Below are 20,846 nucleotides of genomic sequence, written 5' to 3' on the forward strand. Positions count from 1 at the left end.
GCAGTTGTGAGAGTGGTAGTAGTTACCGGAGCGCTCCAGCAGGGGGCCCACAGGATTGTTGAGCTTCATTAAGGGAGACATCGCTCTGTCCTCAGTCTGTCCACATGTGATGGGAGGGAAGTTTGTGTAATAATCAGGGGCGGAGCTTGTAGACAGGCCACTTGTTTACAACAACAATTACTGATAGGCCTGGGCTTTCAGGGACCTCTGTTGGTCCTCACTTTGAGAACCACTGATCTATTTTTTCAATATTCATCTCAAATGTCCCAGCAATTGTGCATTTATGTGTGCAAAAACCAAATTTTTGCGGCGTGCATGGGTGGGGTGGGGGCCCCAGGGATTTCTTGCTTGGAGCCTTAAGGGACCGTAGCAACGCTATTGGTAATAATTAGTGCCCAATGTTAGATGAATATGCATATGTGCTTAGAAACTATTTGTAATACAGTATGTCAGCAAATGATGACGTAATGAAGTTAATTCCCTGTTAAGTTAATTCCCTACTTAATTGCATGATGCCTTAGTACATACTATTCCACCACTGCACACAGTCCACAGCAAACAATGATCAATTACATGTGGATGAGGAAAGCAACTTGATCGTCCTGGTGGGTGTATGTAGCACAGCGAACTAAAGACAGTGATAAGGGCAACAGTATTAACAATGCCTGAGACTCAACCATGAAACATCATTATGTCTTGTTAATGTGCATCTGTGTATCTGACTGCACCATATTTGCACCACTAGTCTTAACCACAAGAGAGTGCCAGATGAACGCACATGAATGGGAGCCCTGTCTTTGCAGGCCCAGCTGTTATTTCAGCTGCTCCTTTTGGCAGCATCAAGAGGAAATAAGAGTGGGTCACAAAACAAAGGTTATATTGACAAGTCATCTCAACTAATAAACAGTTAAATATGTAACAATCAACTTTTAATTTTGTATACATGGGAGGGGAGATTTTTGACTGGGCTTGATTCATGATCTGTGGACACACAGCTACAGGAGTGAAATACTGTACTTCTAACAGTTCCAGTAGATTTTGAGATTTTGTGTTTATGACTGTATTTCACTGCTGTTCATCTCAACTTTCAGAGGAAGCAGACAGAGAGCCTGTTAAAAAGAATTCAAGATTACACAATTACAAAAGCAGTTTCCAAACCAGCCCACTCATACTGAAACAGATTCCATCTTCCTTTTAAACTCCAATGTAAAGAGCCTAATTTCACTTAAATACACTGACACCATGTCCATTAAGCCCCAAACTCTTGCTAATAATGTCAAAGTGGCGTGGGAGCGGGATTTGGTTGGAGGGAGGGGGAGAGCTGATGGATGGAAAGACTTTGCTGGGGTGAGTTCACACCTCCTCAATATACGCCAGACACAATCTTTCACAGTGTAAGATTTCACATCGCATTCATTATACTAATGCTGGACTAGCGAGGGTACTTCCTGGCACAAGTAATGCAAGTAACTGTTGTGGACAGTCACCTGCTGACTTGCTCCATGTTTTGAACCTGTCCCTGCTTATCAGACATTTTAAAATCCTTTAGGGATATATCTGGTGTGGACTGATTTCCACTCAGTCCCCTTATGACCCTGTTTAGTGCAAACCTAATAAACAGGATTAAAAAAAAAGAATAAAGGAATTAAGACCAAATTTAGTAGCAAGTTGTGAAAGAAAGATTGATAAACTAAGTGTGTAAAGTGTGAATAAAGGCCAAAACTCAAGGCAGTCTTTTTTTTATTCTCAATTGACATCTCAGTGCAAGCCAGAATGAATGAATGTCAAAGGCAATCACCTGAGAACTTAAACCTCAACCTGAACACACATGTTAAAGAGCAAACCCGCATTTAACAGATAGCGCAGAACATCTCAGCACTAATTAAAATCCAGTGTCTCTGCAGAGATTACAATAAAATTGAATGAACTGGAAAAGCTGGACAACAATACACAGAGGAATGGGAGAGGAAATGAGGTGCATTCATTTCAGAATGAATGTGTCATTTAAACATTATCAGTCCAACAAGAAAGCAGAGAGATAACAGTGGCGAGACAATCTGTAATTGTCCCCTTTTCTGCCATGAAATATACACAATACATCTTGTTCACTCTAATTATCATCGAGTATAACTTAATTATGCAAACATTTGAAAGAATTACAGCTAAATAAGTAGCTTAAAAAACGCTTTCTTTCTTTCCATGATAACAGCAGAAATAAATACGCACATTGGATAGAGACCACAACCTAAAATGATTGCGAGCGAGCAGCAGAGCGGGGTGCTCCCTCTCAGCTCTTCTTTTACTGTGAGTTTATGATTTATTGTGTTATCATGCATGTGGCCTCTAGTTATTGTAAACACATCACAGTGCAAAGTGAACAGTTTATCAGAACCCCACTGGAAACCAAGGAATCCTTCACATCATGGCCTCCAGGGCCACAGAGGTATGGGTTGGCAGAAAGTGCAGTTTTAGTTCACCAGTAAGACCCATCAGCCTCCACACAGATAAATCACACATACCAACAGCTGCAGATTCAAACGTACAGTTTGTTGTGCATACAAGTCAACTAGCCACGCTGTGAGTTCAAATAGAAGCAAGCAGTAAGCAGCTTAGAACTACATCACTTACAAAAGTGAATTTACAGAGTTCCCTTATTTTAGCATTTTAAGCCCTGTATAATATTGGTAACTTTACATTTGCAGAATCATAACTTTAGTCTCTTGATGAAATTAGTTGCTGTAAGAACATTTCTCATGTTTATTTTGATCATTTTGAATATTCCCACACTAACTTGTCTGTCTGTCATCAGTTTTATATTTACACTGTACTCAGTGGCCTTATTTAACTTTGTCTTAGTTTTGATTCATCATATCATATAGTATCGCATTCTGTTGTAGTGACTGAACAGAGACTTTTCTCTAATAATATCAGTGTAATATATGGACAGCTGTCTGTGTGTCCTGTCCAGAGGCTGGACAGACAACAGTCTGCCAGCTGGCCGTGACAGGTGCACTAGTTACTGCTCAACACTCAGGTGTAGTGGTACATTCATAACACATCCATGTGAGGATCGCCACACCCAGCGTGGACCATGGATAAAGGGACACTGCCAGCTGATTACACTGGTTCAACTTTGCACTAAAGGCCAATTAGTACATATTCAAGCATTTCAATAAAAAAAAATAAAAGTTTTCTTGTCACAAAAATAACACCTTTAAAACAGGCATCTGTACCTCATTGCATTGTTCCCTCAAACAAAACAAAAAAAATCAAGATATTTAAGGAAATACAAAAAGGGATGAGAACTCTTTCATACATACATAGTTGGACGATATGCATCAAAATGAGTTTCCTCCTATACTTGACCACATAGTGGTCTTTTAACCTTTCATACTTTAGAAACATAAGCTGCTGCAGTCATCAGACACACATCTGATTAAGGGTTTTAAAGAACAAAATGTGGAGATATTAAAAATTCGCTGTGAGATTCCTCATGCTTTCTCACATTTCTAAAACACATTTTCACTGTATTTGTGGCTTGAGCACAACTTTACTGTAGCAGTGATTCAGCTCTGCAGACTCTGATGAACTAGAATTTTACTTCTCACTGCCACCGTCCATAACAGACCACATCAGGTGGAGGAGAAATTCAGCCTCCTGTCCTTCAGATGGAGCCTGTTGGCCTCAGTGGGAGAGATGTTGTTCCTCCACAGCCTGGAAAGCAGAGTGTGTAGGAATGTAATATTTTCAAAGTTGAAATATATTTTACAAATCTAAATATAGCTGGTTTGAATCATATGAGGCACTGACAAGACATTATGAATTGTAGTCAAAAGCAAAGTGGCACAGTATTCAATATGCTATCAGCAGACAGCACAGGTGAGAAACAAACTCTACAGGTGCCTGTATGAGCCAAACCTTGCCTGAGAGACACTGTGACAGTTTACCTGATGAGCTGCAGAGCAGGACACAACTGTAGGGCTCTAACCAGGGCCTCTGCTCCGAAGACACTCACACTGTTTGACTCCAGACTGGGAGAAAGAAAAAACATACATGCTGTGTAACAAATATGAGTGAGTGGGCAGCAGGTAAGAACGCAATTTTAACTAAATCTACATGAGCACATTTGACTGAGTGCAGTAAAGACAAAACCTTAACAAAATGAAAAAAATAAATAAATAAATATTCCAAACTAACCAAGATGAAGTGTTCACAGAAGTCCTGAATTGTAAATGTTACTTAAGGTTACTTAATTTATTTTTCAATTACCTGATTGATTTCCTGCTCGCAATAATTCAGAGTGAAAAATGTCGGCACAATTATCCAAAGTGACACCGTCACAGGAAAAACAGCAAATCCTGACATTTGAGAAGCTGGATCCATGAAATGTTTTTCATCTTTGCCTAAAAGATGTAGATTATCAAACTAGTCGCCAATTAATTTTCTGTCAATCGACAAATTGGTTAATTGAGCTGTACTTGTATAAACTGTGGAGTAGTTCAATTTGTCAGCTTTTAATATGGTTTGTTCTCAAAAATCTTAAATTGTAAAGCAACTACGAACTAAAGCTGTCAGATAAATAAAGTGGAGATAAGTGGAGTGTGTGTGCGTGTATGTGTGTGTATTAATAAACTCACTCTATCCTGGTCAGCTTCTGACAGAGAGGCATAACTCTGGCCAGCTCCTCTGCCACATCATCACCACAAGTATTCCAGCCCAGCCTGCAGACACAGGCAGACGCAGTTGTTTAGCATTAACGATCCCTCTGCACATTCAGATCAGACCTGACAAACCTCACACCTCGCATTACACATGTCAATCATTCAGTCAATAGTCCCACAAGGGCTGATTCACTTTGTTGCCTCTTGTGAATTCACTGATTAAATTTATTCCCTCAGTGCAGGAGGAGGTCTCATCTTATTTGATGCCAGAAAACTGCAACTGTACTGTACTGACAAATATTCATTTATGATCTTACCCCACATCCTGTATGAGGGGACAGTGGGCCAGACTGGCAGCTACAGCACACAGCTCTGAAGTCCCAACAGAGGTCAGACTGACAGACCACACACAGAAACACAAACACTTTATCAAATAGAAAACTATGATGAGTGAATCTAGCCATACATCAGGGTTTTGACTCCCCAAAACAAGCTGAGGAGTTTCAGTCTTACTGAATCTTGGTGAGGTTCTTCATGCACATTATTGCTTTGGACAGACTCACTGACCCTTCATGTCCAATACGGTTTTCTGAAATACTAGAAAAGACACACACGAAGACCACAAACCTCAGGACGAGCCGAACAAATAGAATAAATGGCAGTAAGAAATCTGAATGTGTGTGTGACTTACTCTAACACTGTGACGTGTGTGAGCGATGGCAGAACGAGAGCCATCCTGGCAGCAGTGAGGTCACCCAGATTATTACCAGACACACTGGAAGACAGCACGAATGCATGTTTTTGAATTGTGTACTGATGGAAGCATGCAAAAGAAGAAGATTTTTCATTTCTTCCCTCGAACCAAAGTAAGGACAGTACAGATGATACAATAATAAATCTGACAAAATATAAAGGTCGAAGGGAAAGCTACACTTTTCCCAGCAGAGTCTATTGAACCAAAATGTCAGACTGTTGAAAACAGGGATCTCTGCACATCTTCCAGCAGTAAGCAGCTGAACCAGATGCTTCTCAACTCGAGGACAAAACTTCCAGGTGGAAAAAGGGAGTGATTGTTCTGCAGCCTTTTTTCTCTTCCCCTGACTTGTAACGATGCTGCAGAGCCACGGTTAGCCTGTGCGTAACGCCAAGCAGCAGCACAGTCGGTGCTTCGTGTTACAGCTCTTTTAGTTTGTCTAACATGAACCAGACATTTGCACTATTAAAGGCTGCAAATCAATCGGTGACCTCCCTCTTCCCTTGGATGTAATAAAGCTTTTACATGTCACCTCTCACAGGGCAAACTTCCAAAACAGTATTAACAGGAATGATAAAAAATGTCATCATGTCCTTACTGGAGCTCTTCCAGGTGACCACAGCTGCTCAAAGCCTCCAGTAGCTTGTCTCCTGATTGGTCACTGATAAGGTTCTTAGAAAGACTGGAAGGCCGACGCACACGCACACGCACGCACACACACACACACACAGACACACACACACACACACACACACACACACACACACACACACACACACACACACAATTCTGTACATTGAGACTTAGGAGCCAGGAAACAGTTTGCAGCCATAAGACACTGTATGAAACATGTAATACAACATAAAATGAATGCATAATTACAGCATCACCAAATGAAGGCCAAATGACTTTGTGACTGTCAGTTTAACACTTGAAGGAGAGGAACCTGCTGCCAAAACGGAAACAGCTGGTCCCCATAAATAAGGTGATGACAGTCCAATAAAAAGACCTGAATGTTCTGAGTGATTGTCACTTCACACACAAGTATGACCAAGCAGTGGACAAGCCTATGATCTTTAGGGATGGTCTAAATTGGCAATAGACAGGTTTTTTTCTTTAATGTATCATTATGAGGTAAATGCTGATTGCACAGTGTAATAGCTTTAGAACAATGACACCATCAGTGTTTTGATTGGTTCCCTATACACCTTTCATTATGCAACTGTGTCTGTCAAAGGGTACAATCTCCAAGGACAATGAAGACGATCAGGTCCGGCCGCCTGTTTTCATATCTCCATTATAGACGAAATGAAGGAATGAACTCCTACTTTTTCTCCTAATGTTTTCTTCTCCTCCACCAACCCCTGCTGTCAGTACTTGTTTGCACAAAGCAATACTCAAACTATGTTAGTACTTCATATAAAATTATGACAATTGCACTTCGCCTCTTCAGTGAACACGCTTCTTCCTCCTCTCTTATTTCCAAAGTGGTGTTCATTGTTTTTTCATGGAAATTTGGAAACAAATGCAGTGTATCCTGTGTTGTTGGTTGTTGCTGAGCTCTGGGGAAAACTCAAAGCAGTCCACTTGTCTTGGAGACAGCAGCGCTAGCAATGATAGCACTTGGAAACACAAGGGGGGTTGAAAAGTTGTCTGCCTCCACTTTAACTGTACTCTTGAGTTTAGTCAAAAATGCCAACGCAGTAAATTATTTTATCAGTTAAAACGTTTGGAGAAGGACAAAACTCTTGCTTGTTTTTTATTAAGATATATATTAGTTTCATCATGTCTTGTCCACAAGTTCACATCAGACACAAAGCTAACTGAAAGATTTAAAACATGCACAGCAGGATACAAGATGGAACCGTGATGCATTAATAATAACCTCCTGAGAAAACACCACTCTGTACTGTAAATGCTTGTCATAGAGTTTCTCTACCATTTTTTTTTTTGCCACCAGGACCTTTCTGCCTACCTGATCTTCGTGAGCTGCGTCCAGACAGGAAGCAGTCTGGTCAGCAGCTCTATTCCTCTATCAGCCATCCTCCAGCCATCCAACCTGAAACCACACGAAAAAGAACACATCCAAAATCACAGATGACAAACTTATGACATCTTATAACAGGCTAAAATGTGGTTTATCACATTTGTTTATGTGCAGGGTACTGGAAATACAGTCCATGTGAAAAACTCACTCTATCTCCTCCATTCGTGTGAGTCCCTCCAAGGCAGGTAGGAGATCTAACACACTGTTTGCTCCTGATTGTCCCATTGCTGGAGCAATCTTATTTAGCCTGACACACACACACACACACACACACACACACACACACACACACACACACATTGCACAAAAACAGGGTCACATGTACTGTTCAACCAAGCAATCAGACCCTCTGTAAAACTGTTATACTGTTCCAATCTGGGAGTGGATATCCATGAAGTGAATGCCAGGGGGATATATAGCCATGTAAATACGATATACGATACGTATTTACACAGCGTACAATCACCACTGGCATCTGCCGTCTAAGTTCTGGCCTGGAAGCCCGTCAATGCACGACACTTTACAGCCTAGCACTATGAGAATGGTACATTTCTCCCGCAGGCATTTATGAAAAGCTTCATGTGGAGTTGATGACATGCTGGTATGATAAGCTGCAGCAACCGTAGCTGTAATGTGAGCAGTTAAGCAGCAGTTTTGGCCGCAACAGTGTAAGCCAATGCACAATATCAGAAATAGATCAGATTATTAGAGAGGTGATGGATTTTTGTGCATGTCAGTGCGTCCGTAGCAGTACACATAAAGACATCTGCCTCAGCTTTGCAGGCTTAGCTCCACATAGTGAATAAATACTTATAGCGGGACTGCAGAGTAAAGAGCTATAAACAGGCCATATTATACTGCATTTGATTAGCCTTCAACATCACTTGGAAAGGTCAGATGTTGGATTATGAATACATTTTTATAAGATAAAGAAATCTTAATTGGTCATTGTTTGGACTGAGGGTGGAGCTTATCTGTGTTTCTTACTTGAGACTGCGTATAGAGTTGATATTCCTCAGTGATTGTGCCAGACACACCCTGCTCTCCTCATTCAGCTCCAAAGAGTCCAGACTTGGGATGCAGACGGAAACACACTTAGAACTTCAAGACATTATAGAAGCCAGCCTATCTGTATTCAGACATTTTCACACATGTTGATTCATATGCATGTATGTGCGTCTCACCAAAGGCCTTCCAGACTCACACACTCTCCCAGGGCTTTGATGAGCTGCAGCCCTCCTGCCGCTGACCACACACAATGAGACAGGCTAGAGGAGACATTTCAGATGGCAACATTGTCTGATGGTCTTAGACTGTGTGAGATGGTTGAAGCACTTCATACAGTCCTACATGTAAGGTCCACATAGCGTACAAAACTACATGCGAGAATAATTTACACTTCTACAGGAATACTATGCTGAATGTTTGATGCTTACTTAAGTGATCGTAGACGGGGAAACACCATGGTCATAATCTGAGCAGCAGAGTCATCAATCACATGACCTGATAGACTGGGAGAGAAAAAAGGGAGATTTCCCTTCAATTCATGAACGTCACTCAAAAATGTTGTGCTGGCTATCCAGTGACACTCAAACCATGTCATGCAGTGTTACAAGTTATTTCCAAGCATGTCACAATACAAAAAAGAGCCATGAAATACTGGAATGATCTGACACATAGTTGGAGAGATGACAGTTAGTCTGTACAAACAATAGTCTTTGATGCTTTGCCCATAATGACAGCAGGAAGGAACCTGAAGATGTGCCTGTGTTGCTCACTTTAAGCGCTGAAGGGCTGTGGCCTGCAGCAAAGCCTCTGAGAGCTTCTCAACCACACGAGCCTCTTTGGAAGCAATACTGCAAAAGATCAAAGTAGATGCTTGTCATGCTCCAACTTCAAAATAGACATTAGTAAAAGCACCAAATGTGAGAGGAAAACTCTCACCTGAGAGATGTGAGATGTGGCAGTGAGGGCAGAACAGAGCAGAGAAACTCAGCTCCCTCTAGACCCAAAGTGTTGTTGGAAAAACTGTGAATAATGAAAACAAACATGATTTGACAAGTTTTGTTTCAAAAATGTCTCCCTGACATAGAGTCAGGACTGCATAATATATTCAGACACATAAGAGTACTAACTCCAGCTCTGTCAGTAAAGGACACTTCTGGATGATTCGTGTCATCGATGCAAGCTGATGTCCCTCCACTGCACAGTCCATAAGGCTGGAGGACAGAAGAAAAAATCTTGTTTTCTATCAATATATATGATATTCTTGACAGGGCAACAAATTTGTTTTCAAGAGAAACAAGGATCATAGCTGGTGAGCGCAGTGAAAATGGCCAACTTAATGTGTATTTTCTCAAGAGGAGCTAACATGACGTTAACAATGGGACTGTGATAAAGTTATGAATCATCTAGAGGTTAATGTTGTTAATAATGCTTTGGCTAGCACACTGAAAGGAAAAAGTACCCTATTTTCTCTGTGGCCATTGATGGAGTCAGATCTGCAGAGTCATCACTGAAAACACAAAAACACATAAAGTTTGTGTTGAAATTATCTTTACATCCCAACAGCAGTCAATAAATCAAATACTGACAAGAAAAGAAAAAGCAGTGTCTGTCTGTCTGTCTGTCTGTCTGTCTGTCTGTCTGTCTGTCTGACTGTCTGTCTGTCTACATACCTGACAGCAGTAACTGCCAGGCTGGGCAGCCGATTCAGACTGACAGACGGGAAGGTGTGTTTGCGACTGCTGTTTTGCTTGTGTTTATTCGACTGTGGCATTTAACAGAACCATTCCTTCATATTTTATTTTTTTTAAAAAATGGTTGCCTCATCACTAATCCTCTGCCCATCGCTCTCTTGTGGACTTGTCTTCCAGCAGTAGTTAAACAGCACACATTCATGTGTTTTGGGGGCATGAATGGAGGAGAAGGGATTTTTCACCTGGACACTTTAAAAATCTAGCTCACTGGTTTCTCCAACATTTCCAACGCCAGCTTTATCCATTTATTTAAAGATGTTTACGGTTTATGTGTATTTCAACTATGGGGTTAAGATCATTAAAGACCCCTTCTGACATATTTTTAGACACAGAAAGAATACTCTGAGTAATAATTTGTCTGACAAAGTACAGACTGGCTTCCAAACTTCAAACCCTCCTCAGCAGAATGTAAAAACAGATCTCTGCTGTCAAACTCTGCACATAGATCATTCTACACAGTAAAGCTCAAACATCCAAGAGAAGAAACAATAAGCTGAACACATCTTTGAGTTGAATCAACTTAAACATGTGTTACCTGACTGAAGTCAGCTCAGTGGACTTCATCAAAGACAGGTGCAGCGTGGTGTAGTGAACCCTGCAAAGTCAATGTGTACAGTACTGTTACACATACAGCACACATAATGCTTTCATAGAGGGCATTCTACAATGACTCTGAATATGCTTCACTACAAAGAGGGTATTGTCTTCCAATGTGTGTATGTTCATTTGCATATCTCACTTGATCGTGTGTATGTTGCTGTTGAGGTCCAGACAGCGACACACCAAACTAACAGCTTCCTCAGATCTGATCCAATACTCCTCAATACTGACGAGGAAGAGAGAAGGAAACACAGCTCATGCAGATTTGTTTCAGGAGAATCACGTTCAGAGGGTTTATTATAACCACGGGACTATTAGAGAGAACAATCAACAAGATGCTTCTGTGTTCATTCAAACACCATCACCAGCTGTGAAGGTGACAACAAGTAACTGTGGCCAAAAATACACACAAAAAAAGTCGCATGACCAGAGATGTGATAGTCACATGAAAAGTCATCTCAGGTCATGTGTCAGTGATTTTAACAAACAGAAAGTGGTTTGCTACTTCCCTTTAGGAGCTAACGGCGCAAGCTGCATCTACTGTGTCCTCCTCACCTCACACTGAATCCTCTGTCACTGCTGTTCAACGCTTTCACAAAGTCTTCAATCCAGTCTGACTGCAGCCAATTGTTCTTCAACCTGTGGACCAACCACACAGCAATCATCGCTGATTTTCAGATGATGGTTCAGTGCTGGGGTCTAGCATTGAAAACACTTATAATGATGAGCCATGAGATGCCCTTCTGATCATGTTTGTCAAGAAAAATTCTGTGTATAACAAGTTATCCTTCGACAGATATGTAACTATGAGGCTCACTTTTGAAATATCTGCAGTATCAACATTCATATAAAAATGTCATTTTTACTTAAACATCCACTTTCCTAAATTCCTTGCAAACTGAAGTTGTTGAGAAGGTTTTTGTAGGATCAGAGTTAGAGTATAAAATGGTCTGAAGATGAAGGTGTACTTACTCCAGTTTGGTCAGACTGGGACAGACAGACACAATCTCTGCTAATCTGATCAGATGTTCATGTTCCAAACTACTCTCTCTGACGCTGGCAGAGAGGCAGAGAAGGTGGGAAGAGAGAGAACAAACAAACAGTAACTCAGCAAATGAGGATTTATATACTGCCCCACTGATGAATGCAAGTGTACTGAAAGCTTTAACACAACTGAAACAGGGACCTATAAGTGTCTGCAGAGAATGTTGACAACCAGTGGTTTTGCTCTGACCTTCTCTAGCATCAACTGTGCTAACACGTAATCACATATGGTGGAATGAACTTTGCCTCTTCCTGTCAGTTTCCATCTGTGCATGCTTGCAAGTGCAGGGACAGTAAAAGAAACCTCGTTGCTGACGTACAAATTATTGAGATTTAGACTGAATAGAAATTTATGAAACATCACAGGAAAACCACAAAGTTCATTTAAATTCAGAGCAGGAACATCTCACACACCGCACCCTATACTGTATGTCAGAGGGGCACGGTGCTAATGTGGTCATCGCTTCAAGGTTGCATCAAACAGAAAGCCTGTGCGCGATGACACGCGAGGAACTTATACTTTTGGCATTTTGCATTCTTCTTGTCCTACCTCAGAGTTTTTTCACAGCCTTCATATTGTGTAAACCAGATGACACACCTCTCCCCTGCTCTCAAACTGCCAGAGACAAAGAGACAGACGGGGACGAAACTTCATTAGCTCATACAGTTTTTCACTCTTTCAACCATTCATTTCATCGCTGTCTTCTCTTGGTCCTTTCTCCACTCGTTTCCACAGCACACAGACTCACCTGACTTCTACATCAGAGACGTTAGCACAGGTAGACAGTGTACTGGCCACATCCAGCAGCCCCTGCTGGGTCAGGCTGTTGTTGCTCAAACTGTGTATGAAGACACATTAAAGACCAGGCAGGTGTTATTCTGTGTTGAATTTTATAATTTGCATTATTTTGTACAGGGACCAATTGATTTTCCCCTTTTTCACAGCATGAGTCTTACTTGACGCAGCTGATGATTTTCAGCTCTGGCAGAGAATCCACAAAACGCTTCACTCCTTCATCTTCCAGTTGGTTACTTGATAAACTGCAGTCAAAAGACAGGATGACTCAGCATTACTCAGCAGTAAGCTCCGGCATGTACATGAGTACACACTAAAGTAAGTAAGACTGTGTTGTGTGTGTGTGTTTCGTTTGCAGCACATACTCCAGACCAGACAGGTGGGGACCCTGCTGCAGGATCCCAAGCAGTCTCTCCAAGCTGTCTCCATTCAAGGAGAAATGAGTTAACCTGTGTGCAAAGACAGTCAGACAGACAGACAAATGTCAGTCAGACAGACAGACGAACAGTCAGTCGGACAAAAATACAGACAGACAGTCAGACAGACAAATAGTCAGTCAGACTAACATACAGACAGACAGTCAGTCAGTCAGTCAGTCAGTCAGACAGTAGGACAGACAGACAGACAGACAGACGGACAGACAGACAGTCGGACAGACAGACAGACAGACAGACAGACAGTCAGACAGACAGACAGACAGACAATCAGTCAGTCAGACAACATACATACAGACAGACAGTCAGTCAGTCAGTCAGTCAGTCAGTCAGTCAGTCAGACAGTAGGACAGACAGACAGACAGACAGACAGACAGTCAGTCAGACAGACAGACAGACAGTCGGACAGACAGACAGACAGACAGACAGACAGACAATCAGTCAGTCAGACAACATACATACAGACAGACAGACAGTCAGACAGACAGACAGACAGACAGCTGTGTTGTGTTCACACCTTTTTCATCACACACAAACAAACAGCACAGCTGACACTTCATGATAAACTACTTATGGGCCATGAAATCTTTTTTTGTATTTATTCAGCTGCTGATCACAGACCTGCAGCTGGCATGTTCTGCTTTCACACTGTCAAAATGGATGAAGGATTCAGTCTGAGGCCTGAAGAAGAGTTCAAAGCAGTATTTAACAAAAACAGAAAAACAGGTAGAATTACTGCATTGACATATTTACAGTATTGTAATTACTCGTATTATTGACAGATGACAACACGGGAAAGTACCTGAGCTCCACTGACATGGCTCGCTGACTGACAGTCAAACAACTGACCAACATCAGTGCTGCAGCTGTGGATGTGATGCTGTGGCTGACACTGAGGAGGAACAAAGACAGAGTTGATTCAGATGAAATGAGAAGTTAAGCAAACCACAGTGATTAGTGATGCAAATTTCAGTGTCTGTAAAGGTGGTGGTTCTAAATGAACTAGAAAGTCTTTCCTCGGCATGACAGCATGGTCTGGGCTTGTTACGATCCTTCAGACCTGTCTGTTCCCAGTGTTTTCCCTTTTTTCCTTTTCCCCAGTGTTGTCTGTCTGTTTCCCTGTCTGTCTAGCTGGGCGTGCCCCTGCACCTGGCCAGCTCCGCCTCCACAGGTGCAAACCTGATGCGCATAACTCTGACATAGGCACAGGATAAAAGGGGAGAGCTCTCTCCTACCTGTTGCCAGATTGTCCTGACTCCAGGCGTGATCGTGTGTCCCATGAGTGTGAGTACTGTATTCACTGTCTCCTCATGCGTTAGCTAATGTCTTTCCATGAACTGCTACTCTAAGTGTGCTTATGTGTTTCAGCTGCCTGCCTGCAGTGTCAGCGTGTGCCTTGCCTCCGACCTGTCGTAATGGAGCTCCCTTAGTTTTTCCTCCACTCCTTTTGAGTGCGCCTTTTGTTGTCAATTTATCATTGTAATAAATTTTGTTTCTTATCTACTACCCCTCAGGTCTGCATCCTTGGGTCCAAACCAAATTCTCAGGCGAAAGGCTAACAGGTTTGGTGAATTGGCCTGCAGACTCATTTAGGAAAGAGTCTTTTCAATCAGAAGCCTCAGCACTGACACACAGGAGGCGGTCGTTCACACTGGGCTACCACTTAAATTCAAAACACTTCACTCTGTTAGGCTTTTCACACTGATGTCACTGGACTGCACTCATTTCTGGATTGTGCCATTGAACACTGAGTAAATGTTCATACAGTACACATATTTGTGCCATGTTTGAGCACAACTCCTCCATCTGGTTATCTGTTAATGCTGCGGGCCATGATTATTTAAGTTTCTCTTGACTAGAGAAATTTTTACTCACACACAAAACCATCCACACTAATTAACTCCTGCGTGTGTGTAGCTCTTACTTCAGCCTCTGCAGTGATGTCATCTTTGGCAAAACCTTCAGCAGATTCTCAACTGCCTTGTCTGTCAGCGAGCTGTGAGACAAACTGACCCAACGGAGAAGTATATTAATGTCTACCTGTTTGGTCACAATCATGAAATAATATGTGGATATGCAATAATTAAACTTACTCTAACTCCAAAGGGGAGTGACACTGGACCAGTCTTCTACACAGCGTGGTTACATTAGATGGCAGCAGGCTGCTGTCGTTTATCCTACAGCATAAACAAGAATCATTAAGAATTCAAATGTCAAAGTAATGAAGACACAGACACAGGTCAAATGTGCTTTTCCTCAAACTCTTTGCTATCTCACTGTACCTGAACGTCTTCATCTGCTGTCTGTCATTGCTACAAAAGAGCACAGGGTGAGTTTATTAAGTCAAATGACAATGCAAACAGTGGTTTCCAGATGTGTGGAGGCTTGCACTGCAGGTCTTCTACCTTTTGTCAGGGCAGAACTTCAGGGTCACCTGCTCTCTGCCTTCATGACTGTAAAACCAACAGGACACAATCAGAATAATGATCAGCACATTTTACTGATTTCTATGGCACATATACAATGACACGCATCCAACATTTATCAGCTGTTTTAACGGAAAGCTCATCACGATAGAGAAACAGGTGCTCAAAGTGTTGCTGCTCTAACAAAACCATTAAATGCCTCAAATGTGAAACAAAGAGTACCTGATGAGGATTTCTGTTAAGCTGTTATGGGAACACAAAGCATCAGCCAGCATCACCACTCCGTCCATGCCGATGTTGTTGTTATGGGCACTGAAAAACACACAAAGAACAATGAGCCAGGAAGAAGGACATCACTCAGCTCTAAATACACCATTTATACTGAATAAAGCCCCAGGGTAAACATAGTACTGCCAGCACTGACAGATTGTGTTTGGAACCTGTTTGGTGAGGATATAACCATCCAGCTTTTGCCAGCTAACCAAGATTAGATCAGCTCTGTCTCACGACAGAGTCTTGTCCTTCATTTAAAACACCTCCTCATTTCAGTACAGAAGCCACAACACACAATTCTGCAGGCAGGGTCACTAATCCTTATCAAATGACATACAACACAACATCATAACAACCTTGTATCTGGGATTGCTGTAAAGATCACGAAAGTTTCAGACTGTTTTCTATTGTTTGGAATGTATCATTGGTCATGCTGGTATCACTTCATGTTTGAGTCTTACTGGATCTCCTGGATGTCACTCAGACGAGGCAAGACCTCCAACAGCTTCCTCAGACCTTTTTTGCCTAAACAGTTACTGGACAGACTGACAGACAAGAGCATAACATGGGTAGAGATACTAAAGTAAACTGAGGATGCAGAAAACACAAACAAAATATGAGAAAAATATCAGTGCAATATAATCTATGGACACATCTGATGACCACGCAGACGAGACGTGGCGAGGCTGATGTTCTCGTGTATCTTACTCCAGCAAAGTGACATCCGAGGAGGTTCCCAAACTCCTCCACACTCTCTCCAGATCGGCAGGCAGCAGACCACAGCAGCTGAGGCTGACAGAAGCAACACCTTCATGACTACCATCATTATCATCATCACCATCAGTAAAACCAATATTAAGTAATATATTCTTTATTATTACTTCCTGTGGGCAGCTGCACTTGATACATACCAGAGTATTTTAGATCTTTCGTCTGCAGGTTTTTCCCTCCTTCCAGAGAACACTATAGACACCTGGGCAGGACTCTGTAGTCTGAAACATAAAGAAAAATATGGATGCAGAGCAGTGGTGACGCCACTAGTTAGGATTTAAATTAAGTCATCTATGTGGCTTACCATGAATAAACAAGTTTGAGTATTTGTGAATGCTTCCAGTGTGTCATAACAAAGCAGAATGCAGCAAAATAATGAAAAACAGAAGTTAACTAATGCAATTTACATATGTTGCTGGTTGTTTCACACAGAGAGGAGCGTTGCTGAACAATGACATGATGGTCCTGCCTGTTGTAACCATAATAATGAAGCTGTTTGTACAGTATGTTTAAAGGTGTGTGCATGTGTGCTTTTACAGTGTGCAATGCACATTGCAGGTGTGTTTGTACCTGATATGAAGCTCGATCACAGCGGGACAGTCAGGCAGCAGAGCAGTCAGAATCACCAAATCCTCCACTGAAGAGCAGCTGTCATTCATGCTGAGAAGAGACCTCTGAATGTCAGCAGTCTGCTGCTGTTCACTTCTTACGCCTGCTGAATACACTTTTTTCTACCTGCCTATCCTTTACTACTAAGAATGAAATGATGCATTAAATGTCGTCTTGGATAACTAGCTAAAATAGAGTATGGCATAAATGGCACATTAGAATAGCAAAAGCAGTGTAGTAAAAAGCAGCCATATGCAGCTTCCTGTCACTCTTGCATCATGTGCTTTATGATGTGAAGGTTGGTATGAATCCAGTCTTACATAATCTTTCCCGTTATGTTGAACCTTGGCAAAAACTGTGTCAGAATCCTCAGTGTTTCCACATCCCACTTGCCTCCAGACAGACTAGGGTGTGTACACACACACACACACACACACACACACACACACACACACACACAGACACAGACCTTCATTAGCATTTCATCTGCATGAATATAGTATAGGTAGTATCGGTACAGTTCTGACTAGTATCAAGCTAGACCATGCAAATTATCAGTTGTGGTGAACTGAACTCCAGCAACAAAAGGAAGTGACTCATGTAAAACATAACTTCTACCAGCAACAGCCAGGACAAAAGATAAAAGTCAATAACTAGATGTTATCATACTCAGTGTTGCATTCGTCTCTTTCAGGATGTTGTATCCAGTAATACAACATCCTGAAAGAAGTGCACAAATCCTTTACTAAAGTAAATGTATCATCAGCACAGTGTGCTTATGCTTCCTGTCAGCGTTTAACTGCTATGATCTTTATCTGTATTAACTTCACTTCCCTTTGCTTTACTATTATGTTTGCTTATGTTAATGTTACTGCTGCATTAATGTGTTTGGTGCATTTTACTGCTGTAGATGTTTAAAGCTGAGCTACTTTATATACTGTTGGGTAATTTAATCTACAGCAATGCATCATATTCTGTAAAAGCATCATAGGTTTGTAGTGTTCTGTAAGTCCTGTGAGAACCACTTATCTCTAAAAATCACAATGCAGCTACTCTGAGACTTAGTTTATTTAGTGTAAGAAAGGGGGCAGTTCCTCAACACAAAAAAGAACAGTTAATCATTCGGTTTATCAGAAAAATTCAAATTCAGAATCACTACATGTGGAGATACATGGTTTTCACTGGACAGGAAGGGTACGAGTCAAGAGTTTTTTGCACCTGAGATTTAGTGGAAGAGAAGTTTAAAGCTGCATACTGGAACTACTTTTTCCACTCCACCACTGGTTATATCTTTGGTGGGTGTATTTAGGTTTACTTACTCCAGGATGGACAAGGCGGGGCAACACGCCACTGACTCTGCAAGTTTATGCATCTCAGGCTGGCTCCATTTCTGGTTCAACAAGCTGGAGAACAAATGGTACCACGAAATAATAATAAATAATAAAAATATATATATATCACAATAAAGAAAGTGCTAAATATCAAAATTGAAAACCATTATTTGAATCCTGTTCAAATCAACGTCCACAAGAGCTAACTGGACTTAATTAGTCACAGATTCAGAGGCCATGTCAGGTGTATGAAGCTTTTGAAGACCATTTGACGGTAAAAAGGAGCAAAGTTCTTCAAGGAAACGGGCTATGTTCGTAAAGACCTGGAAAGTGGTCAACATTTGATAAGCGTGTTATCGTCTGATATCTCACCTGATTCTCGGCTCAGACTTAGTTTCATGGCTGCAGAGGGGAATACATAAACAAGACAGAACTTCAGAATGTGCAGGAGTCATTTGATGACAATATTATAGACACACCATGCCCCAGACACACTGTACGGCTTCTCACTTATGGCTTGTACTTACTCATGTTTATCTAACCGTTACACTCACCCCTTCAAATCAGAGTTTTGGGAGAAAGTTACTGTCATTTCCTTCATCCCACTGCAAAGAAAAATGTGTACTGTTTAACAAAGTTTAAGTATCATAAATCTCAAGGTTACATGTGATGAGAAGATAGTTTGGATTCAGACCAAACTGACATGTGCAGTGAATATATTGCAGTCAAGTGTTAAAGGTGTGATAGTGAGTGGATAAGCTCAAAACTTTCATAGATCCCACACCGGAGAGCCTGTGGGTGTGTACTGTATGGCCTCTTTGTTAAACCATGAAAAAATACAGATGCCTGCAACTTATTTGCTGTGTATCTGTGTGTGTGTGTGTGCATGTGTGTGTGAGTGTGTGTGGTCATACTCTGCATGAACGTGCTGGATGTTCAAACATGAAGTCATTTTCCTGATGAGACAGTCCACTGCTTTCAGAGAGCTGTTGTTTCGACCCAGCCTGCAAGGCGCACGCACACATACACACACACACACACACACACACACACACACAAAACACCTGTGCATGGAATCAGCAAAATCTACAGCAAAATCTTGAGCTATTGTGGTTCTTTAAAAACAGCACCTGGTTAGCAGCATGCACTTACATCACAGAGACCAGTCCTGGTAGTTTGGTGAAAACATCAGCAATGTGTTCGATGCCTGCATCCTTCAGATTGTTGTCACTCACACTGCAAAACAAGAAACGGAAGCTTGGTGTGTATTTTAGTGTCACTTCAGCATTACAACATATTGGGCATCAGCAATCTTATTTATTCAGAAACGCAATACGAATGATGATGTGGCAAATATACTTGATTTCAGTGATGGCCGGACAGTTCTGCAGGGCAGAGGCCAGACAAGCTGCTCCTGTGGCCGTCAGGCTGGCACCACAAAACCTCAAGAAGACAAAAGACAATATCAGGCTGATTGCTTCTGCTATAATCCTTACAGAAAAAAATACACTGATCTGCGAGTAGAGTCCGAGGAGGGTAAACAACACTTGCACTACGCCACTTCAGATAAGATGGAGATGAATGCATGATTCATGAGACAGACAGAAAACACAGAAGGAAAAAAGCACCAATTTGAATCTTACTCTAGTTTCCTCAGGGTTGTGAATTTTGGCAAAATGGAGGACAGCTTCTCAGCAAACTTGTCCCCATACTTACGCCCACGAAAACTGAAAGCAAACAAACAGTGGAGAAAAAAAAAAAAACATGTTGGATTACAAATGCAGTGCAGCTTAGTCTAGTCTGCTTATGAACAAGAGCCTAGTGTTTGTTTATCAGATAGAGTCTGTTTGTTAACTTTACAGCTAAGTCCGTCTCCGGGCCAGTTTCACTTCACTGTTTATTGTTTATTTCATCAGTCAGTCTGATAAAATATTTCTCTAATGACTTAGCTGTCTTTTTTGTCCCTGAGTCTAGAGTCAGGTCTGCCTGTTACGCACAGACTCAGCCAGTCACAGGATCACAGCAGGAGACAAAGAGCTTCAGTCAGTTTCACAGTATGCGGGACAGCTGGCCAATCAGCTGAGGAATGTCAACGGCAAAGCAGCGGCTCGTTCCACATTTGCTGTCCTCCCAAGGGCCAGAAACTAAACACAGGTTTTCAGATTCTTGACAGATTAACACCATCCACCTCATCATTCCTGTGTGTTGCAACTTCAGTTTTCACCTGCGCCTCATGTTCACTTCACTTCTGGCCATTAAAATAATACTTAGCTCTGCATGCCGTGCACACCTGGCTCTTCGACTGCATTTACTTGGCTGACAGTCTATGTATTGCTTTGCT

At 41.7% G+C, this 20,846-nt stretch overlaps 1 protein-coding gene across 4 annotated transcripts in view; it reads right to left on the reverse strand.

Moving 5' to 3' along the window:
- Nucleotides 1-1,739: 1,739 nt before the first annotated feature.
- Nucleotides 1,740-20,846, reverse strand: part of nlrc5 (NLR family, CARD domain containing 5) — a 32,649-nt gene continuing 13,542 nt past the window's right edge. For 2 of the 4 annotated variants that reach the window (XM_076734124.1, XM_076734125.1), the window contains 43 exons: nucleotides 20,149-20,232; nucleotides 19,865-19,948; nucleotides 19,658-19,741; nucleotides 19,420-19,509; nucleotides 19,060-19,110; nucleotides 18,878-18,907; nucleotides 18,494-18,577; nucleotides 17,495-17,578; nucleotides 17,136-17,225; nucleotides 16,706-16,786; nucleotides 16,503-16,586; nucleotides 16,256-16,339; nucleotides 15,744-15,833; nucleotides 15,501-15,548; nucleotides 15,378-15,407; nucleotides 15,189-15,272; nucleotides 15,020-15,103; nucleotides 13,898-13,987; nucleotides 13,717-13,776; nucleotides 13,027-13,110; nucleotides 12,823-12,906; nucleotides 12,615-12,704; nucleotides 12,416-12,481; nucleotides 11,794-11,877; nucleotides 11,377-11,460; nucleotides 10,961-11,047; nucleotides 10,757-10,816; nucleotides 9,930-9,977; nucleotides 9,598-9,681; nucleotides 9,407-9,490; nucleotides 9,241-9,318; nucleotides 8,899-8,973; nucleotides 8,647-8,730; nucleotides 8,450-8,533; nucleotides 7,611-7,709; nucleotides 7,391-7,474; nucleotides 6,014-6,097; nucleotides 5,353-5,436; nucleotides 5,175-5,258; nucleotides 4,979-5,056; nucleotides 4,638-4,721; nucleotides 3,948-4,031; nucleotides 1,740-3,714 (listed from right to left, as the gene is read on the reverse strand). In XM_076734124.1, coding sequence (XP_076590239.1) covers nucleotides 3,633-3,714; nucleotides 3,948-4,031; nucleotides 4,638-4,721; nucleotides 4,979-5,056; nucleotides 5,175-5,258; nucleotides 5,353-5,436; nucleotides 6,014-6,097; nucleotides 7,391-7,474; nucleotides 7,611-7,709; nucleotides 8,450-8,533; nucleotides 8,647-8,730; nucleotides 8,899-8,973; nucleotides 9,241-9,318; nucleotides 9,407-9,490; nucleotides 9,598-9,681; nucleotides 9,930-9,977; nucleotides 10,757-10,816; nucleotides 10,961-11,047; nucleotides 11,377-11,460; nucleotides 11,794-11,877; nucleotides 12,416-12,481; nucleotides 12,615-12,704; nucleotides 12,823-12,906; nucleotides 13,027-13,110; nucleotides 13,717-13,776; nucleotides 13,898-13,987; nucleotides 15,020-15,103; nucleotides 15,189-15,272; nucleotides 15,378-15,407; nucleotides 15,501-15,548; nucleotides 15,744-15,833; nucleotides 16,256-16,339; nucleotides 16,503-16,586; nucleotides 16,706-16,786; nucleotides 17,136-17,225; nucleotides 17,495-17,578; nucleotides 18,494-18,577; nucleotides 18,878-18,907; nucleotides 19,060-19,110; nucleotides 19,420-19,509; nucleotides 19,658-19,741; nucleotides 19,865-19,948; nucleotides 20,149-20,232 — 3,355 coding nt within the window. In that variant the 3' untranslated portion in view covers nucleotides 1,740-3,632. Of the gene's footprint in view, nucleotides 3,715-3,947; nucleotides 4,032-4,637; nucleotides 4,722-4,978; nucleotides 5,057-5,174; nucleotides 5,259-5,352; nucleotides 5,437-6,013; nucleotides 6,098-7,390; nucleotides 7,475-7,610; nucleotides 7,710-8,449; nucleotides 8,534-8,646; nucleotides 8,731-8,898; nucleotides 8,974-9,240; nucleotides 9,319-9,406; nucleotides 9,491-9,597; nucleotides 9,682-9,929; nucleotides 9,978-10,756; nucleotides 10,817-10,960; nucleotides 11,048-11,376; nucleotides 11,461-11,793; nucleotides 11,878-12,415; nucleotides 12,482-12,614; nucleotides 12,705-12,822; nucleotides 12,907-13,026; nucleotides 13,111-13,716; nucleotides 13,777-13,897; nucleotides 13,988-15,019; nucleotides 15,104-15,188; nucleotides 15,273-15,377; nucleotides 15,408-15,500; nucleotides 15,549-15,743; nucleotides 15,834-16,255; nucleotides 16,340-16,502; nucleotides 16,587-16,705; nucleotides 16,787-17,135; nucleotides 17,226-17,494; nucleotides 17,579-18,493; nucleotides 18,578-18,877; nucleotides 18,908-19,059; nucleotides 19,111-19,419; nucleotides 19,510-19,657; nucleotides 19,742-19,864; nucleotides 19,949-20,148; nucleotides 20,233-20,846 lie in introns of those variants that run through there. The other 2 variants (XM_076734126.1, XR_013077317.1) reach the window with 2 other exon arrangements.

This window comes from Chaetodon auriga, chromosome 6 (assembly GCF_051107435.1).
Source record: "Chaetodon auriga isolate fChaAug3 chromosome 6, fChaAug3.hap1, whole genome shotgun sequence".
Taxonomy (NCBI): Eukaryota; Metazoa; Chordata; class Actinopteri; order Chaetodontiformes; family Chaetodontidae; genus Chaetodon; species Chaetodon auriga.